This window comes from Homarus americanus, unplaced genomic scaffold (genome assembly GCF_018991925.1).
Source record: "Homarus americanus isolate GMGI-L3 unplaced genomic scaffold, GMGI_Hamer_2.0 scaffold53233, whole genome shotgun sequence".
Lineage (NCBI taxonomy): Eukaryota > Metazoa > Arthropoda > Malacostraca > Decapoda > Nephropidae > Homarus > Homarus americanus.
The window spans coordinates 2,450,273-2,475,118 of record NW_024751660.1 but is presented as its reverse complement, the minus strand read 5'-3'; the positions used below and the strand labels follow the sequence as shown (position 1 = coordinate 2,475,118).

General features: G+C 40.3%; 2 protein-coding genes across 3 annotated transcripts in view; one reads left to right on the top strand and one right to left on the bottom strand.

Annotated features, from left to right (window-relative positions):
- Window positions 1–459: 459 nt before the first annotated feature.
- Window positions 460–15,480, bottom strand: LOC121854807 (superoxide dismutase [Mn], mitochondrial-like). Its single transcript, XM_042349599.1, has 5 exons — window positions 15,374–15,480; window positions 13,739–13,923; window positions 11,920–12,033; window positions 11,051–11,208; window positions 460–2,785 (listed from the first exon to the last, which is right to left on the bottom strand). The coding sequence occupies exons 1-5, from the start codon at window positions 15,406–15,408 to the stop codon at window positions 2,621–2,623; spliced, it is 657 nt and encodes a 218-aa protein (XP_042205533.1). The 5' UTR covers window positions 15,409–15,480; the 3' UTR covers window positions 460–2,620.
- Window positions 15,481–15,788: 308 nt separating this feature from the next.
- LOC121854805 (pre-mRNA-splicing regulator WTAP-like) overlaps window positions 15,789–24,846 on the top strand; it is a 51,474-nt gene continuing 42,416 nt past the window's right edge. For both annotated transcript variants that reach the window (XM_042349598.1, XM_042349597.1), the window contains exon 1: window positions 15,789–16,058. The gene's annotated coding sequence lies outside the window, so the exon portion shown is untranslated. The remainder of the gene's footprint in view (window positions 16,059–24,846) is intronic.

Here is a 24,846-nt window from a genome sequence, read left to right as displayed (position 1 = left end):
TTTCAAATTACGTATTTTTGAGTCCTGACATTAGTGATTGAGCTGTGTACCGACAAAATTTTTGTTTGTAATTCCCTTTAAAATGGCTCGCAAGCTTAAAAGTGAGAGTTTTGTGGTGCTGAGAAAAAAAAGACACCCATTTTAGATTTTCTAGTTATTATTTTCGTATTACGACCTGGAATTGGATCCCTAACCCCGTCGTAAGTCGGGGACTGCCTGTATATATATATATATATATTGATTGCTGAAGACGGGTGCAAGATTATATAGGTAAGATATTGCAATTTCAGCTCCATGTCATGCTTTATTGATGGTTAATAAGTGAACTGAATGTGAAGGATTTTATCAACACACAGAGCTTTGAAGGATTACAGTATATATAACATTCTTACACAGCACATTTATTATGATGGTGATATGTAGAGATAGTGTGAGGGTAAGGTGAATGAACAAAGTATAAATAATGAAAAGATTTATTCAATACTTGTAGTACATCATCCTAGCTAATTCTATTGAATAATGTCACTAATGTATGAGCAAAGCAGGAATCATAAAATTTGGGCATGACACATATGTATTGACTGGATGTTATTCACATCAAGCTTCAGTAAATTTTTGTCAAAGAGCCACCAAAGGGTGAAGTGTTATCCAGTGTAAGGCCTACAGTTAGCTCTTCACTTATTAGGTGATAAACATCATGAATGCTTTATGAAATGCACCCTTACTATTTTTCATTAGACCTATCAATTCTTTGTTAACCTAATTCACTCTACATCACTATGTACTCATGACTTATGTATAATTCCATAAATTTCATTTGTAGTTTACATAAATTCTGTTTTCTATCCTTCAGTGTTATACAGTATACTGTACAAGAATCCTTACTTGAATTTTTATGAAGTTGTAAAAAGTTTCTGCTGCATTACTCTACTTGTATTTGCAATGAAAATAGTTGTCAGCATTTTAAGAACAAAAACCAAAACTCATAAATGTATGTTAAGGCCACATAACATACACTGTATAATATTATCCTTCATGCTACAAAACAGTGTCAACATATATTTTCAATATACAAATGAGAAAGCATTAAATGTCTTGAATTGTTTTAAAAAAAGATTACAGTACAGCATGAAATGGAGATACAGGTCATAATTATTGTAGAAGGAGAAATCGAACTCTTGGAAACTGTCTCAAGAGGAATTTTACTGCCTTTTAAAGTTACTGTAACATAAATGTTGAAATTCATGTAAATTCTTAATGATATTTTTTAAACTACTGTTATGTTTAAATTGTTTATCTTTCATTACTATTAATCATTTTACCACACTCATCAAGCAGAGGAATGCAGAATATGTATACATGTACAGTCAAAGACAAAAGTCGTGTCGTGAAATTTGGTGAAAACATATGCCGAGGGCTAAAACTTTTGGTGCGCTCTGTGTTGTGGTAGGGCTCTCATAATGTTTCACGAGTTATATTTAATCTTCGGTCAAAACCGCGACATGACTTTTGTCTTTGACTGTACATGCATGCATTTCTCTACTTGATGAGTGTGGTAAAATGATTAATAGTAATGAAAGATAAACAATTTAAACAAAACAGTAGATTAAAAAACATCATTAAGAATTGACATGAATTTCATGTGCTCCCTTGCAGATGTTCTAGGTAAGGTATGAAATGGGGCCACACAAGAGCAAAGTTGTATACAGTACAGTATGAGCAAAGGTAACTTCTTATGTGAAATAGAGTTAAGTTCAGGTTCTTCAAAAACATGATCCCACTCAAAATACAGTTTTGAACAACAGTATTGTACAGGTATATATGTTTTTAATGTACTGCATATACATTTCAGTTTTATATTTCAAACTAAAATCAAATATATTCACCTAATAAATATTGTACAGTACTTTTGAAGACAGCAATTGAGGCAGAACATTGGCATTGTGTGACAGCCAGCCGTGGTGGGCAGGCACGCTCTTAGTGTAGTGAGATTCATTATGAATGAAGCTTTCTCATTTCCAGGGTGCTGGTTGGCTGTGGCTGTTTCTTTCTAAACTGAAATCTTCTTTAATGGCTACAGTATCACTGAAAGGCTGTACAGGGCACTTGAGAGCCAATATCATAATGTGTACACAGAACTAGTACACTTCACTATAAACTGTCCTGTGTAACATGTGATATAGGGAAACATGGCTGGTGACTGGGAGAGAACTCTGCCTGATAACACATACTGTACAGATAATGCCTAATTGAATTACTACCGAGTAGCACATTAGTGGGGGATCACTGTACGTGTAGCATTGTAAGTTACTCTTAACTTACTTGTAAAAGACCTGTTATAACAGTTATATACTGTACTGTACAATAGTGAAGTACAATTGAAGGATCATTGAAAAAATACATGAGCATTAAAGCATTTTTATTCGAATGAAAATAAATTTTTCAGAAATTTCCATCTTATAATGAAGCACAGCCAGATGACTTTAAACAGCCAACAGAATATTTGTTTTTTTCAATAATTTGAATGTAAACTACTATGTACTACAAAAGGGATTGATAGAATTTGTGGCATAATATATACAGTATTGGAACATATGTACCAAACCTTCACAGCACAAAATTATTTGGCTGAATTGAACCTGGCAGAGATGTCTTTCCAGTCTGCAACTTTCCAGATGGCATTCACATAATCAGGCCGAACATTTTTGTACTGTAAGTAGTATGCGTGTTCCCACACATCTATACCAAAGAGAGGAACAAGGCCAGTAGTTGCTTCCAAGGGATCCTGAAATTTTTTATTCTAGTTAGTACACAAAACAATACTGTACAGTATTCAGTTTAGTCAGTGTTATGCCCACTGACAGATATAAGTGACTTTCTAGATTAATTTTAGAGCATAAATTTATGAAACATTTTAGGTTAAGGAAATGTGGACATTTGAAAAGTAATTGTAAATGCAGTAAAATGGAGAAATGATTCTAAAATCAATCTTTATAAATAAGTGAAGGATGACAACTCATAAATAGTAACAAAAGGTTAAGGGGTGAAATCTTATGTCTCTGGACTCAATTTGCTGATAAAATTAAGTTTAACGAAAAAAAAAGTTTATCCTCCCAAAACACGTCCTACTCCTCATAACAACAGGTTTGACATTCTTCCTATGTGGGGGAGAAAGGTTTTTGCCACCACACACATAAAAAAACAAAAAACGGGTGTGTGCTCTGGAACCTTAATTTATTTAGTTATAAGAGCAGATATCAGGATGAAGACCTTGGTTCCAGCTTACTTCAGCGCCCAAAAGGAATAAGAAAATCTGAGTTGCCCAATTCTTTGGTCAGTTATGAAATTGTATTTTTCAAATAATATTCCATCTATAACCTGATAATGTAAGGGAAAAGGCAGCTTGTGTACAGTATATAAAAGACAGCAAGAAAAGGGAGGTAGGAGACAAATAAATCGGTGTTATGCATAGCCCACGCCACATTGCATGGCTCCCCGGGAAGTAACGACAGAAGTGCAGCTCTGGTAGGTCCCAAGGGGCCACAGTCAGCACTTTCACTGGGATGAAGGGTAAATCTATGGTCTATGGACCTATCAGATATGGCCTCCCATGTTGGAGATCTAAGGCGATGCTGTACTCAGTACCAGCAGCGAGCCATTAAGGACTGCCAATGCATATCCAGCACAAGACTGTAGTATTGGGGAGGATCTAAAGACCCATGTGGCCAAATGGATGTCAGCGTGACCTAAGGCGGGGAATCCAGATCATTCTCCTATCTACCATCAGGCCTAGGAAGCGTGTCTCTTCCACCACCGGAATGCGGGCACCATATAATATTAATTCGGTGTCAGGGCGGAGACCCTGGAGCTGGCAGAAATGCATGACTACAGTCTTCGAAGTTAAGAACCTGAAGCCACACTCCTCTGCCCACCAGAACACCCGATTCACTGCTAATTAAAGTTGTTGCTCAGAAACACACAGATGGCATTACCACTTTCAAAATTAATGGCAAAATGCTTTATACAGGTTGACAATCCTTTATCCGAAATCCTTGGGGCCAGAGGCATTTCGGTTTTCGGAATTCAGAATGGTTAGGTTTTTTTTTTTAATGTGTATAAGCCCACCCGGGCATAGATAACTGGTGCAGACGACACTTGGGGTGGTTGGACAGAGGTGAGAACGGCAGCGACTATCTGCGTCACCGGCAGATTCAACCCAGCAGTCATAGTCAGTATCTAGCTACCCTGCTGTCCGTCAAATTCTGGCTGTGATCTCATCATAGGTCCTGGACTCGTGGGCTGTGTTCCCAGACCTTCACCTATCAACTGCCAACTCTCTGGTCATCTACCACTACCGCATACCACGACCATCAGTTCATCACATTCCGTCTGTGCCCCGGTGTTCTCCTGCCATTACAAGACGTAGCTCGAGTGTGGAGTTGAAGGACGCTTCCCTACCCTGAGTGTGCATCACCGTGTTCCAGAACCTTCCCCCAGGGCCACTGCCGTAGGAAATATTTGTTCATGGTTTGATTCTATAATTGTTTGATTCCATTAATTGCTGACTCCCCTTTATTGTTCGATTCTATCAATTGTTGACTCCATTTAATTGTTTGAATCCATTAATTGCTGACTCCCATTATTTGTTTGATTCCTTTAATTGTTTGCTTCCATTAATTGTTTGACCCCATTATCTGTTGACTGCCTTAATTGTTTGACTCCCGTAATTATTTGATGTTTGTTGAGTGGTGTCAGAGTTTTGTGTTATATTTTTATAGTAAAGAGATGCCAATCTCAAACGGTTGTTTGTTATTCCTCGGAAAACCATGGTCCTTGACTTTCCTTTATTAAGATCCTGATTAGCCTGGTAAGGGATTTCTATCCCTAAGTCCCAGGCCTTTACAAGTGGCGACCTTGCCAGGATTGTCTCTGACCTTTGGTTTCTGAGGTTTAACATTCGTTCCGGTGTTGTTGTAAGTCGCCGTGAGCGCGCCATCTTGCTGTCTGTGGCCCGGAAGCAAGTGTTGTTCAGTGGTTATCCCTTCCTTCTGTGTGCTAATTTTGTTGCTCTCCCTTGTACTTGGGGAAGTTAATTAGTATTGGTTGGGGTGCACTGTGGATGCTGTCATAGCATTTTTGTTGTTGTTTCACCTGGTGCGGTTTCGTTACCCTGAGGTGATTCAGCTGGGTTGGGTGCGGAACGAGGTTCCCTCCAGTCGGATCAAATCATTTACTGGTCTGATTGAGCCACTAGGTGAGTTACCTTTGGCTATTTGCGGGGTAAGTCGTTCGTTTTTTTTCCTTTGTTCTTGGCCTTTCGGATCATTATGTCTGCTTTTGAGGTGTGGAAAGGTCAAGCGGTGGCCCTGGGTCTGACAGGTAATGACATTGGTCAGTATGTGGTCACCCAACAGAATGCCGGGAGAGAGGAACGTCAGAGAGAGAGAGAGAGAGAGGCACGTCAGAGAGAAAGCGAGTTCGAATTAGCTAAGTTGCAGGCAGAAAAGGACCTAGAACTGGCTAGGATTAATGCTTCAAGTAGACCAGAATCCTCTGGCCATATACAAGACAATGTGGTAAAACCCAGCTTGCCTGTGTACCGTGAAGGAGAAGACATCGCCTCCTACCTTGTTAGGTTTGAACGGGTAGCTGAGCTGCTTAGTGTAGAGCCAAATAGCTATGCTGTAAGGTTGGGTAGCCTACTGAGTGGTAAGCCGGTAGAAATTTACACGTCCCTGTCTGCCGACATCACCCGAGATTACCTCCTGTTGAAGCAAGCTCTCTTGCGAGGATTTTGCAAGACTTCTGACGGTTATCGTGCTGATTTCCGCAGAACGAAGATTAGAGCGGGAGAAACGTACCAGCAGTTTTCGATTCACCTGGGTCGTTTATTTCAACAATGGCTGGAGACATCAGGGGTTGAAGAAACCTTTGAGTCTCTCTCTAACTTCATGATATTAGATCAGTTTTTGTCTTCTCTACCTCCAGACTTGAGAATTTTCATCAAAGAACACCAGCCAGCGACGCTTGGAGAAGCTGTGCATCTTGTCGACAACTGGGCGTCTGCTCGCAACGCCTACCCCAAGTCTTCCCCTCCTGTGGTCAAGAACTGGAAGCCTCCGACCTCCAAGGAACCTTCCCCAGGAGTACAGGAAAAGTTCACCAGCAGTGCGGTGCCACAACTGCGGAGAAATGGGGCTCATTCGTTCTCGGTGTCCCAAGAATCCACACGCCTACAAATCTACGGGCATTCATCCGCCCAGCTTCGAGGTCGGGTTCTGTTTCGAAGACCGGAGCTGTCCCAGCTATTGTGTCAGTGGAACTATAAATGGGTCATGGGCATCTACGATCATCAGGGACACCGGTTGCTCATGTATTGTTGTCTCTGAGGAAGCCCTGCCTGATGCTGATCTCTCCAGCTGCTCGAAGGTTAGTGTCACCGATTATTTGGGTCGCGTTGACCAGTTCCCTGTTGTTGGGTGCTACCTGCGTTGCCCCTATTTTACTGGTTGGTCTAATGCGGTAAGAGCTCCCATTAAATTTGCCAGTGTTCTCATTGGTAATGTTCCCGGTGTTCGTGACCCTAACGACCTGGAACCTTTAAAACTCTCCTCACCACCAGCACCAGTCTCTTCGCCACCTGCTGACGTCGCCTCGCCACCCTCTCATGCCACCTCCCCTCCAGCAAAGATCCTAGCTGTGGAGACACGGTCGGCGAAGGTGAAGCGCCTGCATCCCCTGGTTCTGCCGAAATTGCAGCCGCTGACTGTGACTCCCAAGGAATTTGCCAAGCTTCAAGACTCGTGTACCACTCTGAAGCGGGTAAGAGAGAGGGTAACTTGCAGGGAGGAGGATCAGGCTAGAGATGGGTCTGTATTCAAGTTCGCACGTGTTAACGGTCTGTTACTTCGATCGTGTGTGTCATCCAAGCAACCAGCCAAAGTAGGTCAGTTTTTCCTTGTTGTTCCGGCTGATTGTCATAACATCATTCTCTCTGTAGTTCACGAGAGCCCCCCTAGCAGGGCACTTCTCTCATAGAAAGACATATATGAAGATTTCTGATCAATTTTACTGGCCAGGAATGGGAGCGGATATTAGAGCCTTTTGTAGGAGTTGTGATCGGTGTCAGCATATGTCCGCCAAAGGTAGAGTCCGTCCTGTTCCTCTTAAACCCTTACCCATTATTACTGAACCATTTTCTCGGGTAGCCATAGATTTGGTTGGACCACATTCACCCACTTCCTCTGCGGGGCACAGGTATGTACTCACGTTAATTGATTTCGCCACCGGGTTTCCAGAAGCCTTGCCCTTGAAGGAAATTGATTCTATTTCTGTGGCCGAAGCATTGCTTGTGATCTTCTCTCGCGTAGGCATACCACGGGAAATTCTGTCAGATAGGGGGACTCAGTTTACCTCTCAGTTGATGGCGGAGCTTCACAAGTTGCTAGGAGTTAAGCCTTTATTACCACCCCTTTTCACCCTAGTGGTAATGGACGAATTGAGAGAATGCATGGGCCCCTGAAAGCGTCGCTGCGGAAATTGTGTGCCGACAAACCCAGGGAGTGGCACCGGTATCTTGTCCCCACTTTATTTGCGCTGAGAGAAATTCCTAGCGACCGGACCGGGTTCTCGGCATTCGAGTTATTATACAGCCGAGCCGTGAGGGGCCCGCTCTCGGTGTTAAGGGAGCTGTGGGAGGACACCAGTATAGAAGACGACGAGCGGACTCACTACCAGTATGTCCTTGAATTACTGGACAAACTTTCACAGTGTGCCAAGATCGCCGCGCAGAATGCTAACATTAGTAACACCAAATATAAGGCCTATTTCGACGTCAAATCACAAGATCGTCAATTTATTCCGGGGGATGAAGTGTTAGTGCTCTTGCCTGATAAGAAGAGCAAGTTGCTTGTTTCCTGGAATGGGCCTTACAAAGTCCTAGAGAAGCGGAGTAGGGTAAATTACGTCAATGACGAACCTAAGGGGCCTAAGTTATATCATGCTAATTTATTAAAGAAATATCATCGCAGGGCCCACCTTAACTTTGCTCATGTCCTAGATAACGATTCTAAGCTAGAGTCAGTCGAGGCACTACCCTGCGAGGGGTCGGGAATAATTCCGGCACCAGACTCGGATGATCTCGGTTGCCAGCTACCGATAACACCAGATGGTATAGTAGAATCCCCTTCGACTGATGATGGGCTCGCACTTAAACCTGGATTGGAGAGGAACCAACGTGCTGACATTGAGGACCTGATTACTAACTTTGAGGATGTATTCTCAAACGTCCCGGGATGCACGTCCACTGTACACCATGACATCCTCCTTACAACCACTCAGCGAGTGCAGGCCAAAGTTTATCCTGTCCCTATTCATCTCCAGAGTTATTTTGAAGAAGAGGTCGACAGTCTACTTGAGCAGGGAATCATCCAATTGTCGTCGTCCCCTCACTGCTCTCCGGTGGTTATGGTGCGTAAGCAGGATGGTACTTTTAGGATGGCCATTGACTACAGGGCGTTAAATGCGATAACTGTCTTTCATGCCGAGCCCGCCTGTTCTATGGAAGAAGACTTGCATAAGTTCTCAGGGGCGAAGTACTTTTCGGAGTTGGATCTATGTAAAGCTTACTACCAGGTACCCTTAACTGAACGCGCAAAACCACTAACTGCATTTCCTACTCGTAGAGGATTGATGGAATTCTGCCGACTTCCATTTGGGCTGGTGACTGCCTATGCCACGTACATCAGGCTGATGCACCTCGTCCTTGCCGGTTTGCCTAGAGTTTCTTTTTATTTTGACAACATTTTCATATATTCCTCAGATTGGCAAGAACATCTTGGCAACGTTAAAGCTGTCCTGGAGAGGTTAAGGGAACATATTTTGACGACAAAGCCATCTAAATGCCGGTTTGGATTTGAGTCTATTCATTATCTTGAATTCTTGCTAGATGGTCGGCATCTTCGTCCCCAACCTGAGAAAATACAAGCCCTTTGTGAGGTGTGTCCTCCTACTACTAAGAAACTCCTCCATAGTTTTCTCGGTATGATCTCTTTTTATAAAGCTTTCATTCCCCAGGCATCTGAGTATACCGGACCCTAATCTGACCTGCTAAGGAAAGGCCACCGGGAGCCTCTTGTCTGGAACAACGACCTGCTGGCCAGATTTAATCGTCTCAAGAATTCGCTATCCACGCAGCCTATCCTCAAACTGCCTGATCAACACTTGACCTTCGTTCTTAGGACAGACGCCTCCAGTCATGGCTTAGGAGCTGTCCTCCTCCAATATGTTCAGGCATGTCCTCACCCAGTGGCCTATGCCAGTAGGAAGTTACTAGATAGGGAGAGGAGGTACTCCACCATTGAACGTGAGTGTCTAGCCATTTTGTTTGGGGTTTTGAAATTTGATTATTATCTGAGAGGAAAAGAATTTATCCTAGAGGTAGACCACAAACCCTTGTTGTATTTAAATACATTCAAGGGGGCAAATGACAGATTGTTACGGTGGGCTCTAAGTCTGCAGGGGTAGAGGTTTCGTGTGGTCCACGTCGCCGGAAAAGACAACCTTGGGGCAGACCTTTTGAGCAGATCCACTGTATAGCATTTGTTGTAAGATGATTATGCTTTGTGTACTAATCTTAAGTTTTAATCTACCTTACAGTAGATTTTTGTTGGGGGAGCTGTGTAAGGGCGGAAATGATCCTCCAGCTGGTTACCGCTGCTAACTCGCTCGTTTGCTGGTGCAGACGACACTTGGGGTGGTTGGACAGAGGTGAGAATGGCAGCGACTATCTGCGTCACCGGCAGATTCAACCCAGCAGTCATACAGTCAGTATCTAGCTACCCTGCTGTCCGTCAAATTCTGGCTGTGATCTCATCATAGGTCCTGGACTCGTGGGCTGTGTTCCCAGACCTTCACCTATCAACTGCCAACTCTCTGGTCATCTACCACTACTGCATACCACGACCATCAGTTCATCACATTCCGTCTGTGCCCCGGTGTTCTCCTGCCATTACAAGACGTAGCTCGAGTGTGGAGTTGAAGGACGCTTCCCTACCCTGAGTGTGCATCACCGTGTTCCAGAACCTTCCCCCAGGGCCACTGCCGTAGGAAATATTTGTTCATGGTTTGATTCTATAATTGTTTGATTCCATTAATTGCTGACTCCCCTTTATTGTTCGATTCTATCAATTGTTGACTCCATTTAATTGTTTGAATCCATTAATTGCTGACTCCCATTATTTGTTTGATTCCTTTAATTGTTTGCTTCCATTAATTGTTTGACCCCATTATCTGTTGACTGCCTTAATTGTTTGACTCCCGTAATTATTTGATGTTTGTTGAGTGGTGTCAGAGTTTTGTGTTATATTTTTATAGTAAAGAGATGCCAATCTCTAACGGTTGTTTGTTATTCCTCGGAAAACCATGGTCCTTGACTTTCCTTTATTAAGATCCTGATTAGCCTGGTAAGGGATTTCTATCCCCAAGTCCCAGGCCTTTACACCCGGGCATAGATCACTGACCCACATTGAGGCTTAGGGGTCGAAAATATAATACAAATTATAATAATAATAATAATTCATAGGTCTAGGTCGTGTTTCTCACTTTTGATCTTTTTTCATTCTTGTATTTCTTTACTGTGTTATTATTTTATTATTACAGTATTATTGTTGTTATTATTATTATTATTATTAATTTTATTATTGTATTTTACTATTATTATTATTATTGTAATCATTATTATTTTATTTTGGTGTATTATTACAATTTTATTTACTATGAATAATTATTATTATTATTATAATTATTATTACTATTAAATTTTTGCCCCCCAGGCCCCGATGTGGGTCAGTGATCTGTGCCTGGGTGGGCTAATAATCCCTGAAAAAAAAAAAAAAAAAAAAAAAAAAAAAAAAAAAAAAAAAAAGCTGCCCCACAAAAAACTTTCGGTTTTTAGAGCTTTTCGGAATTAAGGATAAAGGGTTATCAACCTGTATATACAGTACAAGAATATAACTTAAACCATAATCCTATAATTAATCGTTCTTCTCACCTGATTGGGACATGTAGCAATCTGCAGAGCCCCCTTCTGTTTGTTATATCCTAGCCAGCCCCAACCCGAACCCTGTACAGCTACTGTTGCTGCTGAAAGCTGACTCTTCAAGGCATCAAGGCTTCCAAAGTCACGGTTGATGGCTGCCAGCAATTCCCCTGTAGTAAGAAATTCTTTAAAGCATATACAAACACAATACAGGGTACTGTACTGTACAAAGAAAAATCAGAGAAAAATGAAATCCTATTTCGTGGTAAAAAATAAGAAACAAATGATCGATGGGCCAACCATGTTCTGGAGAGATTTTCTCGGAAAATGCCCTGGTTTTCAACCTCGGAAACTCGTTCACAGACCCGGAATTGAGAGAAATTTTCCAGAATAATTCCGAGCCAATTTTATTTCCGGGTAATGGAGAGCTCCAGCTAACGGATATTACTGCACTGTATATCAAAGTTCATACTTTATGGCCTAAGGATAATTTATCGTCAGTGAACCAAATACAGTAGACATCCTTAATTAAGACTGTTCTCACCTCAAAAAGTAAGGAGCCATTTCCCAGTGTTCCACAGAATGAGAGAAAGTTCTTCCAACATTTTATGAAATTCTTCAAATGCTGTACAGTACGAACTCCCTTAAAGTTAGTTTCTCTCTCTTTTGTTTGGTTATAGAGATAAGGGGTTACCCCCATGACTGGGGTCTGGTAACAGGAATCTACAACTGCTAAAGAAGGTTTGTTTAATAATTTTTTTATGCTTATTTCTTTTGCCACTGTATACGATTAATTTATGGATATAAATTTATTTCTTATGCTGAAAGGCCAGTACTGTAGTGAGAGGGTTCAACAATACTTATGGGCTATTTTGCCATACCTTCGGGTTCTCCGCCATCTGGTGACAAGTTCTTCCAAAAAATTGTGTGGTTTATGTGGCCACCACCATTAAATTTCAGGGCTGCTGCAAGTGATATTACCGTGCTCACATCACCTGTGAAAATAAAAATAAAATATATACTGTATTTGGATTTCTAACAAAATACAATATGCGTATGTTACACTCTGATTGTGAAATTGCCTAGTTCACGAACTGGACAATCATTTTGCCTAGCTCATGAAATGGGAAACTGATTACCCAGTTCATTACCTGGGCAAGTTGTATGCAGGAAAAATTAAATGAAATTGATGTACACGAATGTATTAGGTTCCTGAAAAACCATATAAGGACATATGCTACAAAATAGATATACAATAGACACTGACCTAGATTCCTTACCATCTGCTGTACTTGTGTATTTGAAAACAATGACGGGGAAAAAATATAGGTTACCGAGCTTGATTTTTTGTAAACATGTTAAAAATATTGCCCTTTTGTCCATTTTCGTTTACACCCAGTACACCAAAGCGTGCATTTATTTTGTATTTTTGACTTGAAAAGGTTACCCGGTACCACTATGGTAGCAAATGAGGGGTATAGGCCTATGTGATATCTGCTATAATAAAGCTGCTGGTGAATAAGCTTACATTTGTTTACATCTTTGTCAGTATATTAACACCTAAGTTTAATTAAGCATGTACAGTGGTTCCTCAGTTAACAAACGGTTTGATTAACGAAATTTCGGTTAATGAATTACCTCCCATAAGGATCTTCCATTCGGTTAACGGACAAAACTTTGAATAACGAAATCTTACGAACAACATGTTTTGTTGTGAGCATCAGCTGATGGTCTAGTCTGCCAATTCAGTAATCTGTTCTATGTTCACATTCATTTCCAGTGGAGTTAATATCAAGAAAGTTGTGCTCTTTAATATTTTTGCATTTCTTATATTAAAATTATTAGTCATTTTAAAATTTAGTTAACATATTGATATTATATGCAGTACAGGGAACTAGTGTTTTGTGCGCCCATCAGCAACTTGACTCAGCCACCAGGCGTCAGTGTGGCTTTTGTTGACAGTAGAGTGAACATCTATTTTGTTGGTGTCTTGAACATTTTTGCATTTTTACATTGAAATTATTGGTCATTATGAAATTTAGTTAACACATTGATAATATATAGCGCAGTGTTGATTTAAATAAAATAATCTTGAATTACAGCTAGTGAACTTAAAAATGTATTGGTGAAATGACGGCATCAAGCATGGGTCCCCTGAAAGGTGATTTCTCCTCCATCCCCGCTTCCTTCTATTCTCCCTTCTCCTCCACCCCCACTTCTAATTCCCGTCATCATCATCATCAACCAGGAACCCTCTACATACACACCCCAAAGTAAGTGTACTTTACTGCATTTTTTTTACTTTGTATGTACTTTTCTGTGAGGTGGAACCAATTACCCAATATCCCACTGAAACAATGAATTCGGTTAACGAACGACTCTGTGGAACGAATTGTGTTCGTTAACCGAGGAACCACTGTATTAGTAATGACCAAATACCTTACCAAACTGATGTAAGTAAATAATATATAATTTTTCATTATATTATTGTGGGAAATGCTGACGGATGCAATACAAAATAAGCAAATTAAAAAAAAAACAAAAAAGGCCCGCCCACTAAAATATTCTTCGGGGTAGGCCTTTGTATTAGACTTGCCAAACATTTCTGTAAAATATCTACAGTGAACTTTATAATGTGCGAGGAGATCGTACTAGTACGTACCGTAGTACAATTTACAAACTGCCTGACTTACTATTCACCTTTAGCAGTGGCTTCTGCTAATTTCTCTTCAGCAACATTAAGATTGTTGACATAGGTTTGGTGATGCTTGGAATGATGGAGTTGCATAATATCAGCACTAATAACTGGTTCAAGGGCATTGTAGTCATAGGGCAGGTCAGGTAGTGTGTGCTTCTGACAGCATCTTACACCAACGCCAGCCAATCTGGGAAAAGATATGCAAGTTGAAAAGGTAATAATTTATGAGAGTGCCCATTTAAAAGGAGCTACTTCAGGAAAAGAAACCTATGGCAGAGAAGGACCTAGTAGTTGACATAATAAATTTACAGTTGAGACACATAACTAGGAAGAAAATAAAATTGCAAATGAGATGATGGGATTGATCACATCTTTCCAGAATTTTAATAAGAACAATGTCAGGTGTTTATATAATACACTAGTGAAACCACATTTGGAGTAACTGCCTGTACTCACAATCATTTTGGAGTCCATTAAGGAAAAAGGACTTAATAGTGTTAGAAAATATGCAGACTATCAGCAAAACTGGCACCAAATGTGCTGTGATGAATGACCCAGACATCTTAAAACACCAACCCTCAGCTATAGGAGACTTCACAGTGATGTAACTGAAGACTATAAGATTACATTGTATATGGACTCCAGGGCAAAGAAGTAACACTAAACTTACTAAAGCCACCACACCAAGTTAGTCATCTGAGAGGGCATGACAATACCAGCTTACCAAGGACTGTTGATATCTGGAATAGCTTACTAAGAAATGTTGTGAAATCCCATTTGGAAGAAATCTTTGAGAGTAGTTAAACATTGGGGTAAAAGTAAGAACATGAAGCCAAGTACATACTGTACAATGTATGTACCAGGGTATTGCTTCACCCAAGGACTATAAATTAGAACAAACTAAAGATCTGGTACCAGATTTGGATATAGTATAGGAATCATGTGTCCAGACAACCTTTAATTAAAAGTAAATCCGTAAGAAACATATTTCCGGACCTATTTGACCAACATTCATTCATTGGTGATAACATGATCTCGATTATAGTCTTTGTGACCAACAATAGACCAGGTTCAGAACTGTGCCCGATATATAACAACCTTTACATTAGTAGCCTGTATTACAATCCTTTTCTCCATTTTGTATTAAGAGTAAAATACTGAAAGGGAGGTAAAAAATGGTTATTCCTCATAACAAATTCCAGTTATAAATTAGCTAGAGTTGATGTCCTCAGCCTTCACCAATCAGTACATAAACAAGACAAACAGTGTAAGGATCCGTGAAGGGACAAATGTACACTATTTCTCTACAGCCAAGCAGAGGATTCCAGAAAAAACCTGCCCCTGGGCCTGAGGTTGATACACTGGCCACTAAAGGAAACTGACATTTCATGAAAACGATTCTTAAGAAATGTCTTCAATACTCGTATGTCAAATACGGTAACAGTCCACTATAAATAACGACAAGCATAATGAGTTATTGTGGGGGAACAAATACGGCACCGTCATCCTCCTTCACCACTATGCAGTATATCACAAGTACACTCAACAAATTTCAAACAGAGTGAATACTGCACGATAGACTTATTCATAAAGTGCACTACACCCTGTAACAAGAGGCGTGACAGTTTAAATCATACCGGCGAGTGATGAGAGCCCTGTGTAGGAGGAACATGGCAGACGACGGTGGACCACAGCACAACACCCCGGGAGGAGGCGCTCGTTCCAACACTTCCCCACCATCATGTATCACCTGATGCACTCTCATTCTTTAATTTTTTTCAGTCTCTTCATAGTAAAACTCATAATAATTAGCGTTTAAAGCCTTTTAGTGTGTTAAATTCGTTACTACATGAGTTTGAATACCCGGAAAATGAAAAGCATATTTTTTTAAATTTAATTTATCTGGTTCATTATTACAGTAAATATAATATAAAATAGGTTTATAAAACTAAATATAGTAAATCCTTAATTTTATTATATATCAAATATCAAGAATGAATTAAATAAATGTAAATTAATTTTTTTAAAGACTTAAGATAGTGCAGAGTTAAAATTAGTAAAGTTTGGTTAGTGGTAATATGTGGTTAAGGAGTCATTAATTATTATTTTACCACTTTATGATACATTATAACGGAAGACTTTAGTCATTGCCATAAAATTAGGAACTTATGGATTTTAGTGAGTGCTAGAAGTCGAGTGTAGTGCCAATAGAAATAAAAATATATTGGAGATGACATATTGAGTCCGGCGGTGAGGGAACATGGCGTCTCTGTGTACATGGATATCGATATAACCGACGATAAGGTCCGACTGTGAGCTCAGGTGAGGCACCAGCGCACTCTGCCATAACCGCTAAGGTTTTATCTAACTATTTATTAAATGTCGTGGGAGAGTTGTCACGGTGAGCATCGATAACGCAAATGGCAGGGATGGTGTAATGAGGGCAGCTGTTGCCGCCCCCACAGCTGACCTGACCTCCCTCCCTTACACACACTCTTACATATTGATGGGTTACATGTAAAGCTGCCACTATAAATTATACCCATGTTAATTTTTTTGTCCGTGGTGAGGAAATATTTATGAATGGTTTTGCATCAACTGTGTTGACAAAATTTATATTGTTCCAAGTCAGAGCATTCAAGTTATTATATGGGCTGACATCCTGATGATAAATCTGTTCATGTATTACTGATCACAGTTCAAATAATGAAACTAACCCAACATGATACAGGGGTATTACTTTTATTAGAACATAAGAAAATAAGGAGTCTGCAATAGGCCGGTTGGCCTGTGCATGGCAGCTCCTGTCGAGAGTTACTACCACTCTCTATCATCCATGAATCTATCCAGTCTCCTTTTAAAACTTTCCAGCATTCCAGCACTTACTACAAAGTTGCTAAGCTTGTTCCACTCGTCCACCACCCTATTTGTGAACCAGTTCCTTCCTATCTCCCTCCTAAACCTAAACTTATCCAACTTGAATCCGTTGCTCCGAGTCCTATCCTGCTCGGATATTATAAGAACTTTATCTATATCCCCTTTATTGATTCCTTTCACCCACTTAAATACTTCTATCATATCTCCCCGCACTCTTCGTCTTTCTAGGGAATGCAAGTTTAGTTCTTTAACCTATCTTGATATGGAAGGTTTCTATGTCCCGGAATCATTTTCGTCATTCTTCGCTGCATCGACTCTAGTGAATTGATATCCATTCTATAATAGGGGCACCAGAGCTGAACAGCATAATCGAGGTGCGGCCTGACTAGCGCAAGATATAGTTGCAATAAGACCTCTGCACTCTTATTACTTATACTTCTAGATATAAAACCTAATAATCTGTTTGCCTTATTTTGAACATTAACGCACTGTTTTCTAGGCCGTAAGTCCGGGCTTACAAGTACCCCTAAGTCTCTTTCACAAGTCGACTTCTCTAGGTTGATGTTGTTAAGTCTGTTATGTTACTAGTGGTCCCAAACTACTAACTGTGGGATATGTCAGTGTCACCATAGAAGATAAGTGGATAGTTCTTGACGAGAGAGGTCCAGCCAACTAGTCTGTGTTTACAGATGAACTCTTGTAGACGGTCTTCATCCTCCACAAGGATAATTAACTTTCAGTATGACAGTGAGCAGCCATCACAAGACGGTTTTGGACATGAAACTTATGTGTTTCCAATGGTTTTTGATGTGATTTGAATGGTTCTGACCTTCATTTCTGTCGCAAATGGGTAATTATATAAGACTAACCTGCAAGTGAAATTGATTGAAAAAATTATTAAAACGCCAGATTTTCCCTGTTATATTAGTGGACACTATTATAGTTTGTGGAAATATGTGAAAAATTGAATACTGTACCTATTTTGAAAATAAACTTTTAACTTAATATTTGTGGGTATGAAAAACAGACCTAACCAAACAAACCTACCTAACCTTACCTAACTTCCTTACCAGGGGGATCTGCCCCCGAACCCCTTGGTATATTAAACAGAGAGAACTTACTATAATATGGTGAAATTTGTGTCATTTTCTGGACGTGAGATGATACGGCCCGCATGGGCGCTATGCACCCTAGGCGGCAGAGTGATTTACCGTGGTGGCGGGTTCCACAATAAATGATTATCATATCAGAACTCACTGATCAAAATAATGTTACAAAATATACAGGAATAAACCAGAAAATAAACCAGGAATGGTTACCGGGTATGCACTTAACTTCTAACATATTATTTTTTAATTATTACTAACACTGCAGTAGACTGTACTGTAGACTACAGTAGACTGTACAGTAGACTGTACTGTAGACTACAGTAGACTGTACAGTAGACTGTACTGCAGACTGTACAGTAGACTACTGTAGACTGTGCAGTAGACTACAGTCTACTGTACTGTAGACTGTACAGTAGACTACTGTAGACTGTACAGTAGACTACAGTCTACTGTACTGTAGACTGTACAGTAGACTACTGTAGACTGTACAGTAGACTGTACTGTAGACTGTACAGTAGACTACTGTAGACTGTACAGTAGACTACAGTCTACTGTACCATAGACTGTACAGTAGACTACTGTAGACTGTACAGTGTTCTACTGTAGACTGTACAGTAGATTGTACAGTAGACTACAGTAGACTACAGTAGACTGTACAGTAGACTACAGTCTACTGTACTGTAGACTGTACAGTAGACTGTACTGTAGACTGTACAGTAGACTACAGTAGACTGTACTGTAGACTGTACAGTAGACTGTACTGTAGACTGTACAGTAGACTGTACTGTAGACTGTACTGTAGACTGTACTGTAGACTGTACAGTAGACTGTACTGTAGACTGTACAGTAGACTACAGTAGACTGTACTGTAGACTGTACTGTAGACTGTACTGTAGACTGTACAGTAGACTGTACAGTAGACTGTACTGTAGACTGTACAGTAGACTGTACTGTAGACTACAGTAGACTGTACAGTAGACTGTACTGTAGACTACAGTAGACTGTACAGTAGACTGTACTGCAGACTGTACAGTAGACTACTGTAGACTGTGCAGTAGACTACAGTCTACTGTACTGTAGACTGTACAGTAGACTACTGTAGACTGTACAGTAGACTACAGTCTACTGTACTGTAGACTGTACAGTAGACTACTGTAGACTGTACAGTAGACTGTACTGTAGACTGTACAGTAGACTACTGTAGACTGTACAGTAGACTACAGTCTACTGTACCATAGACTGTACAGTAGACTACTGTAGACTGTACAGTGTTCTACTGTAGACTGTACAGTAGACTGTACAGTAGACTACAGTAGACTGTACAGTAGACTACAGTAGACTGTACAGTAGACTACAGTCTACTGTACTGAAGACTGTACAGTAGACTGTACTGTAGACTGTACAGTAGACTACAGTAGACTGTACTGTAGACTGTACAGTAGACTGTACTGTAGACTGTACAGTAGACTGTACTGTAGACTGTACTGTAGACTGTACAGTAGACTGTACTGTAGACTGTACAGTAGACTACAGTAGACTGTACTGTAGACTGTACTGTAGACTGTACAGTAGACTGTACAGTAGACTGTACTGTAGACTGTACAGTAGACTGTACAGTAGACTGTACTGTAGACTACAGTAGACTGTACTGTAGACTGTACAGTAGACTACTGTAGACTGTACAGTAGACTACAGTGGACTGTACTGTAGACTGTACAGTAGACTGTAGTAGACTGTACAGTAGACTGTACTGTAGACTACAGTAGACTGTACTGTAGACTGTACAGTAGACAACTGTAGACTGTACAGTAGACTACAGTGGACTGTACAGTAGACTGTACTGTAGACTGTACAGTAGACTGTACAGTAGACTGTACTGTAGACTGTACAGTAGACTACTGTAGACTGTACAGTAGACTACAGTAGACTGTACAGTAGACTACTGTAGACTACAGTAGACTGTACTGTAGACTGTACAGTAGACTACTGTAGACTACTGTAGACTACAGTAGACTGTACAGTAGACTGTACTGTAGACTGTACTGTATTTACGGAGTGGATATTTTGCCGTGACCGGCCAAATTTCTACTATTGCTATTTTACCATGGCTAAGTGCTTTCTGTTTAATGTGATGGGGGTCCACACTACGGCTAGGAAGTTAGGTAAGGTTAGGTGGGTTTCTTTGGTTGGTTAGGTTAGGGTCTATTAGGTTCAAGTACATGTCACCTCTTATAATGATAAGTTTCTATGCACAAAAGAAATATGGTTAGGTATGCTTACAGTTACACATCTATTGACTCATGGCTAAATAAATGCCAAATGCCGGCAGTCACGGTCAAATAAAGTTCGCGCGTTGTTTGCCGGTAATGGACGATTAGCCAGTCAGAGCACACTCACAGTAAAATAGCATTAGTGGGAACGTAGCCAGTCATGGCAAAATATCCACTGCCTATTATTTAAGGTTAGGTTTGGAACTGTAGGATAATTTGCATTAGATTATATAGTTTTAGTTTGGTACTGTATATAATGTATGGTAAGATCAGTGGGAAGTGTTTGTCAACATTTGAAGTGCAAACGCGGTATCCTCAGTTGACGAAACGTAAGGTACTGTAAGATGGGGTGACTTCTAACATTAGTGTTTGAGGGTTTTTTAAACTGCAGTTTAAGTTTGAAGGCTAAAAGCATATGTTAAGTATGCTATCGGTGCATAAACTAATGGGCTATACAGTACTGTAAACACATACATGTTAACAGAAATTCAGGAGCAGCATACGTTTTTTATGAAGAGAAGATTTATAAGAGTCTGAAGTCACTCCAGAGATTGACATAATTTTCACTAGATACCTTAACAGGTCCCCTTTCTACCAAACTATTAGTTGTCCTAGTGTCCAGTAAATGTAGCCAGTTTGCCATAGATCTTCATCAGCCTGCCCGTAAGTGCCGATAGAACTGTCCATTTTAAAAATCTTAGTAACAGTGGGGTATGCTATAATGAATCTAATTGGTTCTAGAACCTCGTTTGTTATAGCATTCGTTCGTTGTAGGATTAATCCGTCCCAGGCCCCCAAATACAACCACTTAACACTGAAAATTTTCTGTGGAAAATGTAAAAAATACGGTACTTTATCTTACTTAAGTGTTGTTCAGGAGGCAGAGGGGGAGGAGAGAATTATGGAGAGGAGGTGGAAGGAGAGGAGTCATCCTTCCTCGCCCTCTTTGGTGACTGTCTTACAGGCACTTTGTCTGTAGGGTCTTTTGCTACTTTTTTAACGAAGGAATCCAGGGTTGGCTGCTTCAACCTTGATTTCTGGACCTTCCAAAAGTAGTTCATCACATTGTCATTAAACACACTGATGGCCTTTTCCACAGAACCAACATCAGGATAATAATCCTGAGCAAGCTTAGACAGTTTGCTCCAGCAAAAGAACACATCCTTGAGATATTTGGCTGGAATGATGCAGCTTTCCTCCTCGTCCTCATCCTCCCTTGACTCCTCAGAAGTTAAGCTCCGCTTCAGTGTCTCATTTTCTTCTTTGTGAAGCTCAAGCAGCTCCTCAGTGGACAACTCCTTACTGTGCTCTTCCACCAACTCCTCAACATCATCATCATTCACTTCCAGGCCCATGGAATTGCCCAGAGACACAATTTCATGTACAACAGCCTCTTCCTCTAACTCTTCGAAGCCTTCAAAGTCTCTTTGAAGCACACATTCAGGCCACAATGGCCTCCAAGCAGCACAAAGACACCTCATAGTAACCTCTTTCTAGGCTGACGCAATTAAAAACACAGCGTCTGCTATATTGAAGTGTCTCTTCCAAAATTCCTTCAAACTAACATCACTGGAAGAAGTGGATGCAAAACATTTTCTAAACAGTGCCTTTGTGTACAGCTTCTTAAAGTTAGAAATTACCTGTTGATCCATGGGCTGGATGAGAGGTGTTGTGTTGGGTGGCAAGAAGTGCACAGTGATGGAGGGTGGGCTGGTGCATTGTCCATCACCAACAAAGCTTTCAGTGGAAGATTATTCTCCCTGAGGTATTCCCGAACACTGGGTCCAAACACCTCAATCACCCACTCAGAGAAAAGACTCCTGGTCACCCAAGCCTTTGGGTTTGACTGCCACATAACACCAAGGTGGTTCTTCCTAATGTTTTTGAAAGCTCTGGGGTTTTCTGCATGGTACACAAGGAGTGGTTTTATTTTGCAGTCACCAGAAGCATTAGCACAAAGAAGGAGGGTAAGTCTGTCTTTCATTGGCTTATGGCCAGGGACAGAAGTTTCCTCCCTGGTAATGTATGTACGGCGAGGCATTTTTTTCCAAAAAAGTCCAGTTTCATCACAGTTGAATACCTGCTGAGAAACAAAGCCTCCCTCTTTAATCACATTCAAAAAAATGTCATGGTGTTCCTTAGCTGCTTCCTTATCTGCACTAGCAGCATCACCATGTCTCACAACACTATGTAATTTATTTCTCCTTCTGAAACCAGTAAACCATCCCTTGGTATCCCTAAACACTGGCACATAACTATCACTTCCACTGGAAGTTTTGGCTTTTAAGATCCTCAAACAATTGTCTGGCCTTCTCACAAATTATAGCTTCACTAATGCTATCACCTGCCATTTCTTTCTCCTTTATCCACACTAAGAGTAAATTTTCCATCTCCTCAATCACATTACACCTTGCTTTGCTAAGTCTAGAGATTCCCCTAGCCACTTGCACACTTTTCAACTCCTCTTTATTCTTCAAAATCGTACATATAGTCGATTTAGCCATCCCATACTCATCACTAAGTTTCGCAATGCTTGTTCCATCCTCATGTTTCTTTATGATTTCTTTCTTAGTTTCAAGAGTTATGAGCTTTCTCACTTGCTTTGGACAATTCATTGTTACAATTGTACACTTGTATAACAAAATATTTATACAAATAACTCGTATTTCCACATCAAAAGACGAAATTTCAACAATAACAGTGGTGCACTGGCTAGACAATGATGGCACCTGACGCTCTTGTTGTGGGTCGCGGTACAACAATATTCATGCGCCAGACGAAATAGTCCCGCATTCATCCGCGTTTGTTGTAGGAGTTGTGTTCGTTATAGCATTCTCAATTTTATAGGTAAAACCGTTCGTTATAGGAATATTCGTAATAGGATCCGTTCGTTATAGCATACCCCACTGTAGCTATTTTTGTTTTGTTTTTGTACTCTGTAATGTCCTCTATCTTAGCTTGAACATGACTATCACATTTGCTCAGATCTTTTTTGCACTAGTTTCTGAAGTTTTGAAGAACAAAATTTACATTTCAATTTCTTCACTCTTCCTTTTCTTCTGCTTTTCTCTGCACCTGTGATGTATTTAATGTATCTGTCTAACCCTGCTGGTATGAGGACTGTGTATGATAGTAAAAGAATGTACTGTATATCCTAATTTCACAAAACACAAATCATGGATAACTGGATATTCAGAGAGCACACTAAAGAATGACGTTTTCAGTCTGGACTTTCTATTTTTGTAAAGAGGCTGTGTAAACCGGGGACTCCCTGTATACAGTAACTACCATATGTGATAGTTTGTAAAAAGAAAATACATGGGTACAGTTGTGAATTTTATTACAATAGCCACATTCCAGCAAGTTTTAGTTTTATACGGAGATTCTAGGTTACTCTTGATCATTGAAGATGGGCCAACGGTACCTTTGCTATCAGGCGACCTATGGTGTAAGGGTCAGCATGCTCGCCTAGCTAGCGAGCGGACCCCGGTTCGATCCCGGGCAGGGTGAGACCATGGACAAGTTTCTTTGTGCCATTTGCCTCTGTCCACCCAGCAGTAATTGGGAACCTGGATCTTAATCGATTTGCGGATCGTGTTCCGGGGTAATGGTTAACCAGTGGAGTTGGCGAGTTGTCAGGAATTCTCGGACTATTCCTTGACGCTGGGTGTTGCAGCTCATTAACTTAGGGTGTGGTTGATGTGTTGGCGACAGCTGCTACACCTTAAACAAATTCACAGCCTAGGTGGCCCTTGGGACGGCCATCCTCGTTACACGTGGGGCAACCATTATTACCTTTGCTATAAACACTTTCTAGATTAAATATGATAGAAAAATGTGGGAGGTTCTGCAAAGTTTTGTTTAAACAATTTGGTCCAAAATAAGTAAAATAGGATCAGTGTATTAATTATGTTGAGTGAGGGAATGTCTTGTTGCCGGGGTAATGCCGTATTTTTCTGTTTCATTTGCACGTTTGGTTCTGTAGTTTGTGTAATCAACGCCTTTATTTTTCATAAACATCTATTCCTGAAATTTTAAGAATTTTTACAGACAGAAGATGTACCGTATAGTCAACAAAAATTTTTTTGCACCTTTGCAGTGTTAGCTATACAGTATGACACAATGAACCAATAATTCTGAACAACACAGGTTTAAAATGAATTCCTGTTAATTTTTCTGGAATAACTATACTGTACAGTGCATGATATTATATGGAATTCATTGTATTGGTTACACAATGTATCACACAATCAGAAGTACCAACCTTACCAAATGAACATGGCCTCAGTCAGTGATCGTTGCACAAAGCTACAGTATCAGACCCAGGGGTGCAGAAAATATTTTGGTTGGCTCTACATGGAGTTGTATATATGTCCCCCATAAAAAAAAATCATAAAATTTGAGGTTGTGACCTGTGCAGATGATACTGCTCTTATTGCAGATAGTGAAGAGGCATTGGAAAAACTCATTATAGGTTAGGTATCCCTTATCCGAAATTCCCAAGTCCGAAATTCTCTGAAATCTGAAAGTCTATTTCATTATATTTATGGTAGATAATACACTGAATATGGCATATGCAGTATCATAATTTTTACTAGGGTAAGTCTGCTGCAGAATATAATATGTATCCATAAGCTACCCCATTATACAGGTTCTGTATACAGGATATAGGTATTCCCAAATCCAAAAAAAAATATTCCAAATCCGAGACCCTTAAGGCCCCAAGCATTTTGGATAATGGATACCATACCCAACCTGTAATAGATTAGCTAGTGAAAAAACGTGAAAGAAATATGGTAGAAGAGTTAATGCTGTCAAGATAAAAATAGGGGTAGTTTCCAAATTGGGAATAAA

Coding starts and splice junctions, on each gene's coding strand:
- LOC121854807 (XM_042349599.1), bottom strand. CDS start 15,408: ATGTTCCTCCTACACAGGGCTCTCATCACTCGCCG. Junction 13,924..15,373: donor AGGGCTCTCATCACTCGCCG/GTATGATTTAAA, acceptor ATCTTTTCCCAG/ATTGGCTGGCGTTGGTGTAA. Junction 11,209..11,919: donor AGATGGCGGAGAACCCGAAG/GTATGGCAAAAT, acceptor TTCTTACTACAG/GGGAATTGCTGGCAGCCATC.